This window comes from Taurulus bubalis, assembly GCF_910589615.1.
Source record: "Taurulus bubalis genome assembly, chromosome: 7".
In the NCBI taxonomy this organism is placed as follows: Eukaryota; Metazoa; Chordata; class Actinopteri; order Perciformes; family Cottidae; genus Taurulus; species Taurulus bubalis.
The window spans coordinates 20,926,976-20,944,311 of NC_136595.1; the positions used below are offsets into that span (position 1 = coordinate 20,926,976).

Sequence of the window (17,336 nt, forward strand, 5' to 3'; positions counted from 1 at the left end):
AATAATAACTGGAGCTGTCTCACTGTCTTTTTCTGTGCATCATTGTGTGTCTGCGTGTCCAAATGCATCTGAAGCAGATAGAGAGAGAGAGAGAGAGATAGATAGATAGATAGATAGATAATTTAATACACTTATAGGCAGACATAGCAGGTAGGTACCGGTGGCTCAAAAGTAAAGAAACATAGCAACATCTCCACAGTAAAAAAATTGACTGGGTTGATGAGTAAAAGAAGTGCAGGTGGCGAGATGAGCGGGGACCCTCAGGTGAGAGGAATGAGGTGGTACATAGGAATGTGGAATATGTGGAAAGGAATGTGGAATAAAATGAGAGAGTTGGGTTTATCCATCCTCAACTGTACTTTTGTGTTTAGTGCTAATTAGCAAATGCTAGCATGCTAACACACGCAAAACCAATGAGCATGGTAAATATTGTATATTTTTTATAATTTATAATATACTGTATATGTATACATATATCATGTTAGCATTGTCACTGTGAGCATTTATAGCATGCATTATAGCACCCAGCCCAAAGCACCGTTGTGTAGCCTCACAGAGCTAGCATGGCTACAGCTTGATTAGGAACCAACAAGTTAGAAACACGGGGGTTTAAAACCTTGTTTACTTTAAGTAAATACATTAAAATATAACCTATGTGAATGTTTTCGGTTACATTCATTCATCAGTGAGTGAGATTTGGGTCCATTTCGTACTGTGATGTACTACAATGACAGCAGAAAGTTTTGACATTTAATTATTGTCCAGTACGTTTTTCTCATATTAAATTTGACCCATGTTTTCTCAAAATAGAACAGCTGCTGGACAGGAGAATATCCTCCACCAGGGGTAGCCACAAACACAATAATGAGAATCGCAGTTCAATTCCTGAGCCATTTATTTGTCACATTTAATATATATATCATTTATCATTATAAATTGGTCATCGAATTGTTGAGATTTTCACTGAAATAACATCAAGCTTCAAAACTAAAGTCAAACCTCTTAATGCGCATAAAAGTGACAAAGTCAGAAGAGTTTTAAATGATAAATAACTTTCATAATAATTCACTACACTTCCTCTAAAACAAACACAAAAAGCATAAAGACACTGTTCATTCAAATTCAAAGGCATTAACACATTTTCTTCACAGTACCTTCTCACAAAACAATAAAAACAAGTTAATCATTAGCTTGCAATAAATTATGCCAGTCAAAATATAACAAAATTAAATGTTGATAGTATTATAAAGCAGAAAAACACAGACAGAAGGGTGCAATGGTGTGCTGATGTTAAGCACATTGTTGTAACCACAACCAAAATCATCTGATGGTTTTGAAACTGCTTTCGTTCATACTTTATAAATCAGTAACAAAAAAAGATCCAATGTATTAAAATGGAAAAACTAGAACTTTTACTTTTTTTTTTACTTTTTTAACGGAAAAGGATAAGATACTTACAGGTATTCCCATTCAATTACTGTGTAGCAGTACAGTCCTTTACCCACAATTTAAAAGCAATAGCACCAAAGAAGTACAGGAAATACACACCAATATAATATTTATAAGAAAGCACTGAGTGAAAAACATTATAACATAACATTATAAGTCACTACAAAATAGAAAGCAAAGATTCTCCTTCACAACATCTCCAATGTTTAACAGTCGTATATTAAAAATTGTACAATTAAATTATCAAGCAAAATTAAATAACTTAAAAATAATCTAAACATGTCTAAGACTGATACATTAAAATCCTGCTGATGTGCTCCATTTAGTAATTATGTGTAATACACTATGTGTTTCATATATACGTCCTATTAGAGGTAGTCGTAGTGAGAATGACAAGGAATAAGAGTTAAGTCATGCAACAGAAAGTATACAGACTGAAATATTCACGAGTGGAAAATCAGCTGGTTTACTTCTTTATGAACGGTGGTGTTCTCTTGAATAATACTGTGTATTCTATAACTGATGCTAGTAAGGAGTTGATGCTGCTTTGACTGTAGAGATGATACATTATACAACTCTTTGAAAACACGATGAAGCTAAAAACTTTCCAAAAATCACTCCAAAAACTCTTTGTCATGTTGAGATTTCTTGCCATTGAATTAAAACAGAAAACATAAAAATGCTCTTAAATAACTGGCCCTCCATGCACAAAAAAAATGTTGGATATGTAACTGATCCTGACAGCATGTGTACTTATTTCCTGTCATGAAGCAAGCCGGAATTTGTATTTCCTTGTTTCACGGACAATTTGTTTTTGTAAGTTTGCACTGCGACTGCAAAAATGATCTTCGACCCCCAAGCACTGGCTGAGCTCACCATCACCTAGCATGTTCCTAAGACTGTCCCTGCACCATTGCAAGAAAACCTTCTAGCTAAATGCTTCTGGTACATGAAGCCCTAAAGGGCGTCGCTCTTGTCTTCACATTGTGGTCTCACTGTTGCGGTGGTTGAGTGAATCATTCTCCTGACAGATAAGCTGGTAGGGCTTCTCATTCTCCTCGATGACAGAGTTGCACACCTCAGCATCCTGACTGTGCAGCTCTCCACGAGAAAGGTGCTCCACGATTCCTGCCCCGAGAGAGTCACCCAGCACATTGGTGGTGGTCCGTAAACGGTCTCTGGGGAGAGAGAGATTCAGATAAGAGACAGGAAAAAATAATATAGAGTAGATGCATTAGTGTTTATCTCCGATAAAAGCACCCACAGAGGAAAATGTATGCATGTGCCTTTTAATAAACGCAGGCTTTCTAATCTGTCACTCTGCATTATGCATCAATAACCTTTGTGTTGGTGGGACCTCTGAAGCTTCACAGTGACATTTAGGCTGGCAGACCCACAGAACAGGACACAGACCAATCCCCATCAAGCTGACATTTAGTGGGAACTCACAAGAACCAATCCACAGCGATGATCAGTGTTATGTCCTCCGTGGGCAGTCCCACCGATGTCAATACGATCACCATGGTAACCAGGCCAGCCTGAGGGATGCCTGCTGCTCCGATGCTGGCAGCAGTCGCTGTGATACTGAGTGGGCGGTGGGAGGGATGGAGAGGAGAGCGGAGACATTTAATAAAAGGGAAACAAACAAACAACACATGTGCTGGTGGTGGGAGTAGCAGAGTGAGAAAAGCACTAGGAGTTATAACATTATGCAAATTATCTACGAGACTGTCACAATTCTGTTTTCTATAAACTGTAGAAAGTTGTGCACGTGTCGTCAAAGAAGATTATGCAATAATAAAACAAAGCAAACAGATCCATAAAATTATACAGAGAAAAAGAGAAGCTAAACACAATTCACCTTCAGCAAACTGTACCACTAGAAGGCCTGAAAATATAATTACACCGACTCAGCTTTGAACCTCTTTAACTTGTAGGACGCAAACTGACAAAAGACAGTTAAAAAAAGGATACAAAATAAATGCAGCACAACTAAGGATATTTACTTTGTTGTTCTAGCATTTTTCTTCCTTGTCAAAACCATAGACTGTATAAAATATGGACGTAGTCTCTGTGACGTCACCGATAATTAATTACAGGTGAGTTTTATAAAATGTCCCCATACAGTTGTCATGAACAAGGTTTTTTACCAAGTGCGGCATTTTAACATGGAGTCTGTGGGCGTTGACTTACTTTTGGAGTCAGCAATCAAGTGGCCATTTGATGAACTGCAGTTTCTGGCACGTCAGCGTTTGCTTAAGTTATCAGCATTGGTGGTTGCTGCTTGGTCAAAACATGGTTTCTAAATAACCCACAATGCAACTCCACTGCTGGCCGTTTGACCGTAGATTTGGGTGGATTATGCTAGTCATAGTGCTGATTCTTCTGATTCTTTTGCGAGTTCGATACATATCGGGTCTACATCGGACTGCCTCCAGGAGAATATACCTGATTCTGTACAGCTGCACATGTACGTCACCATGAAACAATATATTTTGTATTTCACTTATTCCAAGCAAAAATAAGTTGGAATAAAAAGGATAACATTTCTGGCTCCATGCCTCCAACATCTACAGTATGTTTGTCTATGGTGTAAACCAAAACTAAATAAGGGTTACCTGATGGTCAGAATCTGACCAAAATTTAGGTCCATGTCATTGACTTGGGCAATAAAGATGGCTGCCACAGCCTCGTAGAGGGCGGTGCCATCCATGTTGATGGTGGCACCCACAGGGAGGATGAAACGTGTCACTCGTTTATCCACACGGTTGTTCTCCTCCAGACATCGGAAAGTGATGGGCAGGGTAGCAGAGCTGAAGTATGCAGGGAGAGAGTGTTTTGGACTCAGTCAGACTCACAAAACATTGTAATATAATACACAGTATTTTCTATCAATTTCAATATATGTGTCAATGCTACGTACAATTAGGGCCTGTTACACTGAAGGTTATATTATAATTGTATTTTTTGTATCAGTCAGTGTCAACCTGTAGTTGTCCACTATTTATATATTTAGATTTTTTTTAAGTTCTCCATTGAAAACGTATACTTTATAGCCTTCTCACAGCATGGTAAACTGGTGAAAATATTCAAAATATAATCATACACTAAAACTGATATTACATTTGTTTGGAGGGCCTCATTTAAGTTATAGCTAAAATAAACTCATACAACCCAACTTCAAAATCCCCAAACTATCCCTTTATGGTCATGGACATCAGTATCTGAGCAGGACAGAGGATGACATTCACCTAGATGAGGTTCCCAGAGCAGTGATGAGCGCCTGCAGAAGGCCACCGATGAAGCTGTAGGGATTCTTCCTGGTCACCAGGAAGTAGAGCAGTGGCAGGACAACGAGGCCGTGGATTAGGAGACCCACAATGACCGACACGGTGTACATCCCCAGCTGACCACCCACCTCCGCCAGATTCTTCATCTCCACAATCTTCCCTGCAATCAGGAACAGGATGCCGACTGGAGCATACCTGAGAGGTGAGAGGATTGTGTGAAGAGGAAGATAGAGAGACACACATTTGAGCCACTATAGTGTATTACCAGTTTAGGCCTTCAGAATAAGAACAATACAACTGATTCATGAATTTAACTATTACAACTTTACAGTTTTGCATTTAGGACTGTAATTGCTACACACCATCTTTAGCAATAAACATACAATACTCTTTCATTTTGAGTCTTAAGCCCCCAAAACAACCAGTTCCCTCCTTTACATTTTACCTGAGATATCTTTAGGTGAACAAATTAAAATCAAATCAATTCTATGTTTATTCTGTCTGACAGTACCATGTATCACCTTGTTCAAACTCACTTTAAATATTCAAACCACGTGTTTTATGGCTGGACCTGTCCATAAAACCTAAATATTATACTTAATTTTATTAATCTTTAGAAGCTTTGTGATCTCCTCTAGAGATTAAAATACAAGTTAATTGTGTTTCAAAATGATTGACCCACAAGCAAGTCAGCAGACTTTTGAGAAAGTAATCAGATCACGTCAAACTTTAATCAATGTAACACATTTTATGATCAGAGAATCACAATGTATCCTAAAAAAACAAGGAAGTTAAACTGCATAAACAACTGGTGTCTTTACTGACCAGATGATGATGGACACCAGCCTCATGATGGCTTCATTGAGGCTGTTAAAGAAGTCCCTGAGGGCCTGGCCCTGCTGCTTCATGCTGCCAATGACCAGACCAAAGCACATGGAGAAAACCACCAAACCCAGAGCGTTCACACCATTAGAGGACCCGGACACAGGGACAGTCTCCTCCACTGTCTCCTGTAATAGAAAACATGTGCAAGGAAAGAAACATTATATAAATTCCTGCTATGGTGATTGACACAAATTGTAAAGCGTAGAAATAAAAGAGAAGGCAATCCCTCATTGGATCGGCAGAAAAATAATTCTCACTACAGTCTGCCACTGTCACCCACCTGTATGGTGTGCAGCACCCTGCTGAGGTTCACACTCAGGTCAGACTCTGTCACATTGAGAGAATCAGTGAGGTTCAGGGTCACTGTCACGTTCCTTGTGTGCACAGTCTTCTTGTACACAGTTTTATACTGCAAGAGAGAGCATGGAAAGTAAACATAAACAACATCTTAATTATGTTTGGGTGTTTTAAGTTTCTGACAGTGAAATATGAGGAAAAAGATGTGATCTCACAGACGAGATGGATGGTGGGAGTTGCATTGTAATGTAATGTGTTTACCAATTCTAAAAATGAAAATAAAATATGTTAAATGGAATAATACTACTATTATATGACTGATGGGAAAATACAGCCTCACCTGCTTGAAACAAGCCTCGACCAGATTGGGAGGAAACATGTTCCTGAGATAATTAAAAATTAAAAAAAAGATACATTATTTCATTTATCTTCATGCTTTTTTATAAAACAACACATACGTTGAATGCAGGTTGTACATTTTGTAATACTACAACATGTTAATAAATAACCATTTGATAACTGTGGGGGAATTCTCACTGTTGATGTCTGAATGTCCACATATAATATACATATAATAAAGCTTTTCTTGCCGAAAGTCAGATTAAAAGATTGATACCACTCACATCTGTTCATTAGATATTAGGCTATAGCCAGCAGCAATTTAGCTTAGTTTAGCATAAAGACTGGAAACAGGGGGAAACAGCTAGCTTGTCTCTATCCAAAAGGTAAAACTACCTTCAAGCATCTCTAAAGCGCTCGACTTATCATGGTATATCTTGTGTCTTTCAATCCAAAAACAAAGGATTATGTGTGGTTTGTCGCGTTATGTGCCAGACTATCCCTGCCGTTGCTAAACTAACCTTTTAAGCTCGATGCTGTTTTTAGGCTTCTGCTCGAAAATGGCATACCCAAATTAAAAAGGGTTTATCTCTGCAACCACTAGGGCTATTTGAATAATCTTGGTGTTATAATAAAAATGCATAATTTGAGATTTTGTTCAGATGTGTAATTATCAGTCTATATGTTACTGGTTAAGAGTAAATGAAGATGGCACACAGCAAAACATTGAAATTGTTCAGGTCCGCCTAGAAAAAAAGCACTTTTAGGATGATTATTTCTTTGAAATGAGGCATTCGTAAGGTCTGAACTTCTCCCAAATAATAACACGTGTGAACATTCTCTCTGCAAAGGTTGACTTTGAAAAAGTGAATCAGAACAAAGTTAGAGAGTTTAGAACAGTGAAAATTCAGGCGCGGATTCAAATGCACATTTGGGCACATTTTGGCACCATCTGTGCCATTTGAATTTTATCTTGTACCAAACCATATATTGCACTTGTATATTACTTATGGTGATCAATACATCCAAATGCAGCATTTTCTTATGATTTTTATATTTTTTATTAATTATGATTCTTTTATATTAATAAAAAAAACTATATTTTCCCATTAAAATAAAACACACACATAAATTAACTGAATTAACAGATTTTATTTTTATCAAAAAAAAAAAAAAAAATCTCATCGTTGGTCAGGTACCGTCTGTATCTGGCATTGTGATCAAATATTTGCAAAAAGCAATTATAAAACGCGAAAAAAACAAAGCTGCTGCTGTAATCTACTGTACTGCTGCGCGCTGTGGTCCTCGTGCGTAATGGCCAGAGTCTTCTAGCAGGCTGCTCCTGCCGGGACCTGATGGGTGCACGCGGCTCTAGCTCAGTGGGGGATGGGCCGATTTCATAAAACGACACCTCTTTGGAAAGGTCAGAGCCAGTAGAATTGAGGGCTACTTCCGAAAACAAGATTGACAGCACTGGGAGCCAATAGAATCCAGAAAGGCGTCGTCATTTGTGAAAAGTGAAATTGGAGAAGTTGAAAGTAACTTCCCTGGACCTGGTCACATGTTGCCTCTCCATGTCCAGGAGGGCTTTTTATCAGACCCAGGGTAGAGGAGGAGCATATATCAGTGTGGATTTACCAGGGAAAATGCGTTTTCATCTCCTAAATCAACAAAGGTAAGCAGCATTTGCTGATTGTAAAGCGATAAAGCGATTCATGATGCTGTGTTATTTTGCTCATATCTCCCTGATGCTTTGGTGTAGAGGGATTTGGATGGTATGTCTGGAATCTGTGTGGAATTGTCGTGCTTTTAGCCATCAGGCTTTTTCTGATAGCACCTAGCTAAGGGTCGCTGGGTCCTGAAACGTGCTGAGTGGTCTGACTTCTGACATTTTTTTTTTAATACTTTTATGATTATCTTTCTTTCTGTTTGAGTTCTTTGTTAAATGGACTTACTGATTCTGGTAGCAAAGGCTTTGGGGTTTAATTTGATGTGCAACATCAATATATTTTCTTGTGATTTATATGTTTTTTTTGCAATCCAAAATCAAAAAAACCTTTATTAGGGCTACGGATTTCAAAAGGCTAAGCTAACTGGCTTCTGGGGCATCATATTAAGTGTGGTGGTATTGAACTTCCCATCTGACTCTTGGTATTTCCAATTATTACTTTAAATGTGAAAAATGTACAACTGTGACTCAAAATAACTGATACTGCAAAACACCAGGTGTGCACCTTCATAAGTAAGTTAAGTAGAGTCTCCTAGCTTTTACCTGATGAGATCCAGGAAAGCATCAGCGGCTTGGACTGGTTCTATGTTCCCACTGTTGACTACAGGACTGTCCCTGCTGCCTTTCCCCGGCTGGATGATTATCACGATAACGATGCCGATGAAAACGGCAATCAGGGTTGTCACCATGTAGTAGACCACTGCACGCATACCCATCTTACCTGACGCTTTGCTGTCCAAGGAGGAAATACCTGAGACAGAGTTCATCCATTTGAATTCAGTTTGCTGCAAGACTTTGTCACCAATATATTTGTGCTCATTAAAAGCCAACCTGTGACCAGACTGGAGACGATGAGAGGCAACACCAGCATCTGCAGCATTCTCATCAGAAGCTCCCCTGGAAAGGCAAAGTACTTGATCTCTCTCAGGGACAGGTTGTGGGGGCGTAGAGCAAAGCCCAGGATTACACCTGAATAGATTTACACAAAGACACAAGAGCACAAATGTACAGGAAGTCAAACTAAGTCAAGTGACTGCAGAGAAAATAGTTACACCTCCACTTGTTCTCCCTCCTTCCTCACCCAGAGCCACGGCGGCAACAGTGAAAAGAACGAACAGGTTCCTCTTGAGGAAACCTTTGAAGTTTTCTCGACCGACGGAGCTCATCCTCTCCTTCAAGATGCTGGCTTTCCTCTCCATGGCCCTGCGTATGCGTCTCCTAAGGTCTCCTCTCTCTGGAATTGGGGGTCTGTCCGCGTCCTCGTTTAGGAAAAGAGTGGCACTGGTGGGGGGCTTCTCATTCATAATCAGCTCCAGCACCTGGTCCAGGAGGCAGGTCTCGTGAGAAACTGGGCAGGGAGCAGACAACATATAGGGAGAAATAATCGGTCACATATTGAGTTTTTCGCATGTAATTTTTGGCAGGGTAGAATATTGATGGATAGATATCCAACAGGCAGAAAGCATCCGCGCCAAAGCCAAAAACAGACGATGGAACATTGAGTGTAAACAGGCGGGAGCATCACATCAAATGGACCAGGGCGGCTGTGCTTGAAAGATTTTATCAAGTGATTAAGATTTCAAATCAAAAGCAAGCCAAGCTGTGACACAACGTGGTAACAGACCGGGGGGAAACCAGTACAATCCAACAAGGGGACAGAAGACAAACAGGGTTTAAATATAAGAGGAGGGTAACGAGGAACAGGTGGAAACACTGAGGGCAGCTCAGGTGAAAGGAATGCACATTTAGGGAACAGGGCAGACAGACAATCACGGACAATCACAAGGGAAGAAGTGCAGGAACACAGAGGACACACAAGACAAGGACTTCACAATAAGACAGGACACCAGACAAACCAACATCGTGACATGAAGTGCATTTGTGAAAAACAATTCAACTATAAAATAGCTATAAGCACGCAATGTGAAGACATCCATTTGGATTATTATACAAAGACATTTTGTAGACTAAATTATCAAAAGTACAAGTATTGTTCATGAAGTCAAAGTTTACAATACTTATGGCAATTTTGTCTCAGTTGTTAAGATTATGAATAAACACAATGAAACATTAAAACATAGAAGAGTATATCAAACAGAACATATATTTAGAGAGAGAGGTGTTGGTTCTGTTGGTCTTCTCCAACCGACAAAGCTAATTTAATTGAACCATTACCTTTTTAAAATATGTTTGAATATGTAAGAGCTGGAACAAAAAAACATTGAGCTTCTGTTGTCTTACCGCGTTTCCCTCTGCTGACCCACACAAAGCAGTCTGTGCGTCGCACGTGGCTGTTGGTCTCAATTCTCCTTATCTATCGAGGTTATCTATGCTTCCTCTGAATCACACTTTGCTAACCGACCTGCGCTTAAAGAACAATACAGAACAGCCTCTACATCTGCTTGTCTTTACAACATAATCACTCTGAACTTCAGCATTTTGATATCTCCAAAGTCTTTATCTATACCGTTTGCCTGGATAATTCAGATGCAGAATAATCAGCTCTCACACAGCACTGTTCACACTTAGTGCCTGCGTGCGTGTGTGTAGGAAAAAAAAAAATCTGATCAAATGTCAAATGCAGCCATAGTGTTTTAAAGTCTGAAGGACTCAAGAGAGCACTGATGATTCTATTTCAGCCTTTCTGAGTGTTGAATGGAGAGTGGATGAAAAGGTGCAGTTTCTAGAGCTCTTTATTAGCACAGAAATGGTCTACCATCTCTTATGACAACAACATATAATTACATGCTCTGTGCATGTCCAGTGTGAGCCAAGTAAAGAAGGTGACGAAGGAACAATGAAGCCTTAGTGAAGGAATTAAACTGTAAAAAGACATCAGTTCCTAAACATAAAGACATAAAAACCGCCATGCTCAAACACATTTTATATACTAATGTAAAGTACAGCAAGAGCATTTACATTTACATTTCCAACAATCCCTGTTAAGTATACAATTTTAATCATGACAGCAACTAGTCTTATATCTATGGGAACCTAGTCTTATATCATTTCCAGCCTGAGTAATCAACTACAGTCTAGTCACTGTATTGTACTGTTTTATTATATTTGTCACTTTTATTTGAGCAGCTGTGTTGAGCAGCAAGCTAACTTCCAGTCTAAAGCCACCAACTCTGGCTCAAACTGCTCCGTCCTGGCCTGACAACCTAAACATCCAGCCATAAATGAGGACAGATCAGGGGTAATCATTTAAACATTAAGCTAACAGCAAGGAAATTATGGTATTTAATACTAGTAATGGAAAGAATCAGTAAACCTGTGATGGTTATACAGATTACAACAACATATCTCACTAAATCTACAACCACTACAGTACTAAACACTAGCAAACATATAAATAAAGTTGAACTCAGTGGCAGCAGTATTGTTGGTTGAACTTGAGAAATATCTTAAACTGTAATATACACATTCAAATATTATTTTAAAGTCTATCCTCCTTTTTTTATCTGCAGTGTTGCATCACAATAATGATACTCTCAGAAATATCTCATCATATCATTTTATTTATTTGATGCCAAAACGTGTTCTCACTGATTTTAAATAAGAAGAATAGTTCTTTCAATATGAGAGCAGGTACACCATGAATGCTGTCTTAAAGGTACTACAATCTCAAAAACACAGTTAAAAAGTTGCCATTTTTCTGTCCCGCTAATATCCAGTTTTCTCCAAATAAATACACAAAATATAGCGGTAGATGAAGCTTCTAAACTCTGCAGTGAACTGCTCGCTGGTTACTCACCGCTCATGATGTCAACCAGGCGGATCGAAGTCAGGTAGCAATGTCAGCGGTAGAGAGTCAGGATGGTGTGTGAGAGTGTCCAGAGCTGAGAGGCACAATGACAGGGCGTCTCTCTGCTCTGCTCTCACAAGCAGAGAGACATGAAAAGGCCTCTTATATGGCCTGACCTTCTCACACACAGACACACATAAGCGAGCGCACATGAACACTGAACTGCCAACCTTTTTTAGACCACGACTAGTCCATTAAAAGTCAAATCCAGCCATCCAGTTTCCATCCCCTAATCCGACTTTCACAATAAAGTTTCTTTACACTGCTGATCTACTTCCCTGAACACTTTGCACAAGCTCCTGTTCATGTGATACTACAACAAACCACATTTGGAACAACATGACATTGAGATGTGCACAAAACAACATCCCGCCCAAAACCTTTGGATTTTAAACCCAGTGATATACCCCACACAACACCCAGAGTAAACTGGAGCCAGAGGCTATGTACCAAAGTTTTATTGATAGATTCGATATATATATATATATATATATATATATATATATATATATATATATATATATATATATATATATATAGATATTGAGTAAACTATACCTAAATCAAAAGTGCACAAACAAGAAATTAAATAATGTGGGAGGGGAGGTCAGTGTATAGCTAAATAGTCACACAAACCAAATAAAATGTGCTTATTCACAGCAAACACACAATAAGTGACACAATAATAAAATGCCCATGAAAAATATATAGCTGCTCTATCAGTGTCCCCACAAGCTAAAATCAAACATAAAAAGGCCTGTTACACATTAATATACAAAAGGAACCTGTACGAACACATTTCATAAAAACATGCATCGGAAGAGAGGATCTACCTCTATACTGATGAACAGGGCCCCCTCCCCAGTTGGAAACATGCAGGTGAGTTTCCTGGAGTCTTATACAATCTCTCCAGTTAAAGTCCCACGCCAAACACGAAGACTGATAACACATGCATGATTTAATACAATTAACTTAAAAGAGTATATCACATTGCTAAAATCATGCTTTTAGAACATGCATCAAAAGCAGTGGTGGCTGGCCAATAGAGGGCCACGGGGCCACCTTCAGCCACCAAAAAATAAGTTTTTTTGAGCTATGGAATATACCCAGTAATATTTGTAAAATAGGATATCTGCGCAAAATATATGCTTTTCCTGCTTGTCCTCTCTGCTCATGCACGTCTCAGCTGCCCCGTGCACGTCTCTGCTGCGCCATGCATGTGGTGGGGCCAGATCGATTTGGCCCAAGGAAGACGGGTCTAATACGCAGTTTAGCCAATCACTGATTAAAGATATAAATGAATGACATACAATGTATCCAATCAGCGCCCTAAAAAAGACTTCCGGGAGGGCCAAGCTCAATTGGCCCAAGGTTGCGCGGTCCCGTCTCTCTGTCTCTTCAGGGCAGACGAGGCGCGCGTCACCCATTTGTCGTGCTAACGCTGTATTTTACTTTCCATGCTTGCTTCTTTTTTTTTAAATCAACGTGGACCAATCCAGCATGGACAGCTATGAGATTAAGGGACATGAAACACTTGTCGGAAAAACTAAGAAAACATGAGAACACCAGGAGGACATGCATGAATAACTCCGTCACGCTACTAAACTAGCATATCAAGCTAAGTCAACATCGCTACCCACGGACACAGACAGTACTGCGGTGAAGAAACACAATGAGGTGGATTAAAATGGGCACATTTTATCCAAAATACAACAGGTTGATCTCGGTATTGTTTTGGGTTTCTTTCCGTTTGTTTTCTTTCTGTGTCTCTCACTCTTGCTCTCAGGGCCGCAGCCAAACAACACCTTCCAAACTGGCATCAAGGCTTGTCTGGTGGGAAGGAGAACACTGCTAGGGCAAACATTTCAATAATAATTGTTGATGTGTAAAACTCATATTGAACTATTTTTTGGGGTCAGACATCCGGACCATCTGTGGTGACGAGCTCTGTCCATTCAATTGAATTAATCCAAGTTTCTGTTCAATAAATGCTTAAAGACATTTAAGTGTTACACATCCCATTTGTTTTCTCTAAAGGAGATTGATAGGTTAATTAATTTCCATAACAGCCGCCACTGGTAGCAGCTGCTTTTAGGTATGTGTCCCAGGTGAGCTTCCCACCCCTTTTTATAAACTCTGCCCCTTTGCTTTGGTTCTTCATCTGCCTGCCTTACCACACAAATAGAAATCAGTTTCGCAGAGTACTCAGCTCGATGTCTTCTGAACATAATTTGTAGGATTCTGTGTTTTTGGAGCTTGACCCACACTACAAACAACAGGGAGATTTATGGTCGTGCATTAAGGGGTTAAGCTACATGCAAAGGCTCTGAAGCTAAACCAAAGGATATCCTTAGCTGTGTGTACCGTAGCTGATATTGTTGTTGTTGTTTTTTCAAAAAGCAAGAAGAAAACGTAAACAAACAAAAATAAACACACTTACAAATACACAACAAAAGAAAATAAATAGGGGGTTTGACCAAAAATCGGCGTAGTCTCTGTGACTTCATAGGTTTCTGAAGAGCCAAAGTGAAGCTCAAAGTGGGTAGCACCAACCGTCGCCATCTTGTTTTTTTGGACCATATTCGGAAGAGTGGGTGGAATTAGGGAAGAGCTAGTCTCGGTGGGGAAAGTCCAGCTAGCATAAAACAAAAACTAAATTGGCATCTAACACTAGCAAGCTAGCTTAGTTAGCTAGGTGCAGCCGTAACTCATATTAACATTTGTGATATTAATTGTGATGCTAATTTTCGCGAGCAAGACGCAGATTGCTTAACACAAGTTACCAAATACAAATATCCTAGAGCAGAACATTTAGATAAAAAATGTTTTAACGAACAAGTGCTTTAAAGTAACGGACAAAAGGCGAATTGCCGTGACCAACTTCTCTACGATATGACTTTATGCAGGCATTAACACATTAAAACAGCTTTACTAATGCATGATTAGTTGTTTTTTTTAAAGAAAAGATAAAGTCAGATACCCTGTTTTTCTGCCTTAAGTTGTGTCAAGCCGTCATCAGGAGACAGATCCTTCCGTCTTCACCTGGAGTTTTCTCCCTGAAGACGTTGCAAAAACAGGGATTCAAACTTTAAAACCTCAACACAACTTTCACTCAAACTGTGTCAGACTTTTCTTGAGTGATCATTGCTATACAAAAATAACTAGTTGTAAAAATTAAATCTTACACACCTTTGCCTGTCCAAGACGCTCCTCACACCGTCATGTGGATGCCTCTCTCTCTCTCCACAACACAGCCGATAATGAACCAGTGTTGCCCACACACTGAATCTTCTCTCATCAATTTCACTCTTACAGTATCTCCCGTTTTACTATCAAGCGGCTTGTGCTCGTCCATGAAGCATCCGGCAGAGAAGAGCGCCTGGGAGGTCTGCGTAGGAGGAGGAGAGGTTAAGGATGCTTGAGGAAGGAGAGAAAAAAAAATACAGATAAACCACCTGCTGCCTGTGTGAAATAATATTAATAAAATGCTTTCTTAATGGATTTTATACTTAGATAAATGTGAGAAAAGAAACAGCCAATTCATAATAATGTGTATTGACTAAACATATATATATATCCACTCATTCAGCGTATTAAATGCTGGCTTTGGGTCCTGATGGAGCCTGTAGTACAAACACACAGTAGTACTCGCTCACTCACTGCTCTGAACCACTCCGGGGAATTCATGTATTTGTAACCCTTTGGCACCCAGCCTTCCACTCCAACACCCACTCATCATGTTCACGTTCACACATGTTGCATTGCAATGAAGCCAACCACAAAATGAAAAAGAATCTGCACCATATTTGTGCTTTTTTATTATTAACTGTCTATGTTGAAGAGGAGAGGAAGTGCAGGTTTCAGGTAACTACAAATGGGCTTTTGTACAAACAGAGAGGAAAAAAAAACCTTTGGGGTAAATATGTAAACTATAAATGTGATATCCTCGTGGGGTTTTGGGGATACTTTGAAAAATAAGTTCTGCAGATGTCCTTCACCATTGTAAGAATGTGGCATACACAAGTTATTGAATGAACATATCTGCATTTTTATTTTTCAGAGTATAATTGTTCATTTGTATACATTTGGAAAATACATCCTGACAGTAGGCATCCTCTTGTTCCAAAGCTTCATAGCAGTTGAGATTGAACCACATCCACAAGATCCTTTTAGAACCTCAGCAGATGACGTTGCCCAGTTGTTGCAGAACTTCAGACGTTAAAGCTTACATTTTTCTTCTTGTCCACATTGGCTTAAACGCCAACTTATTAACTTCCAGTTGCTGAGGAAGATCATTTGATAAGATTGAAAGTTCCAGCTTTCTTAACAGCTGCTCAATTTATGATGAGATAGTAAGCCACAATAGACAAGTCCTAAGAGAGCTCAGAGGAAAATGAAATAAAGAAATCTGAAATGCCATGAAAATAAACTGAACTGAAGAAGATTGTGAGAAACAATCGAAAGCTTCAGAACAGCTACTAAATAGACTAAATAGTCCTTGTGTTGAGATTGTTTAGTCATTGCAGCTGTATGACTTTGTAAAACCTTTCATCTCAATATGATGGATTCTTCTTTTACAGCTGCATGATTTGGAAACATTTTTAAATGTTCTTCTTATTTCAAATTTCCAAACATGCAAACCGTATTTGATATCATTGGAAATGAAAAGTGCTGTGGGTTTGAACAATTACTCGGTTAACGGAAAATAACCCCTTCTCTGCACTTTATTAACAGAATTAAAAGACACGGATAACATCTGCATGCCGGTACATTCACTGCACACATTCTGCGAACCCTTTATTGCACCAAACATGCAGATGAATCTGAGGCGGTGGACTTCCCTCTGGTTGCAATCTGGTGTCGGACCAAAGTGATAGCAGCAGATTGCATCGCCATGGCAACACAATTATGCTGCCATAACGTGGGAGGCAAGGATCATGTATGATCCACGTTTAGATAGTGTAATTATTCACCCGCCTACAGGGAGGAACATTTATCTCTGCGTTATCTTTTTTTTTTTGCATTCTTCTGGTGCAAAATATCAATATTTCGTTGATTTTTGCAGTGTGAGTTTGATAACTGTGGAAATCAATAAATTAAATGTATCTATGTCAAACTGATGATCTAAGTAACTCAATTATGAAGAGTATTTCTAAATCCTGGTGAAATTATAGCATGCAATTCATCCTGGTCATTGGTCCCACTTATAGCTGCCCATTAGTTACCTAGCAACATGCAATGTGTACATGTTGTGGTATTGTGAGTACCGGCGAAGATGTTTGTGCATCCACTTCATTGTCCCATATAATAATATGATGCCCAGGCAAGTGGAATGGAGCATGCTTCCCTCTGTCCCTGGCACAAAAACAACAGGCACATGCAAGCAAGCAAACACACACACACACACACACACACACACACACACACACACACACACACACACACACACACACACACGGTTTGCTCATCAATTATTTCTCAAAGGGGAATATTATCACAGCATTGCCCTAAATCGACCCTCTCCCATGATGTGACACAG

General features: G+C 39.3%; 1 protein-coding gene across 1 annotated transcript; it reads right to left on the reverse strand.

Moving 5' to 3' along the window:
• Positions 1-2,428: 2,428 nt before the first annotated feature.
• slc1a6 (solute carrier family 1 member 6) lies at positions 2,429-9,335 on the reverse strand (the record flags this gene model as incomplete). The annotated part of the gene is made up of 10 exons (XM_079220426.1): positions 9,071-9,335; positions 8,821-8,958; positions 8,533-8,740; positions 6,262-6,304; positions 5,905-6,033; positions 5,565-5,749; positions 4,701-4,934; positions 4,068-4,262; positions 2,899-3,033; positions 2,429-2,627 (listed from the first exon to the last, which is right to left on the reverse strand). Exons 1-10 carry the CDS (start codon positions 9,291-9,293, stop codon positions 2,429-2,431), a joined length of 1,689 nt encoding a protein of 562 aa, XP_079076552.1. The 5' UTR covers positions 9,294-9,335.
• Between the last annotated feature and the right edge of the window lie 8,001 nt (positions 9,336-17,336).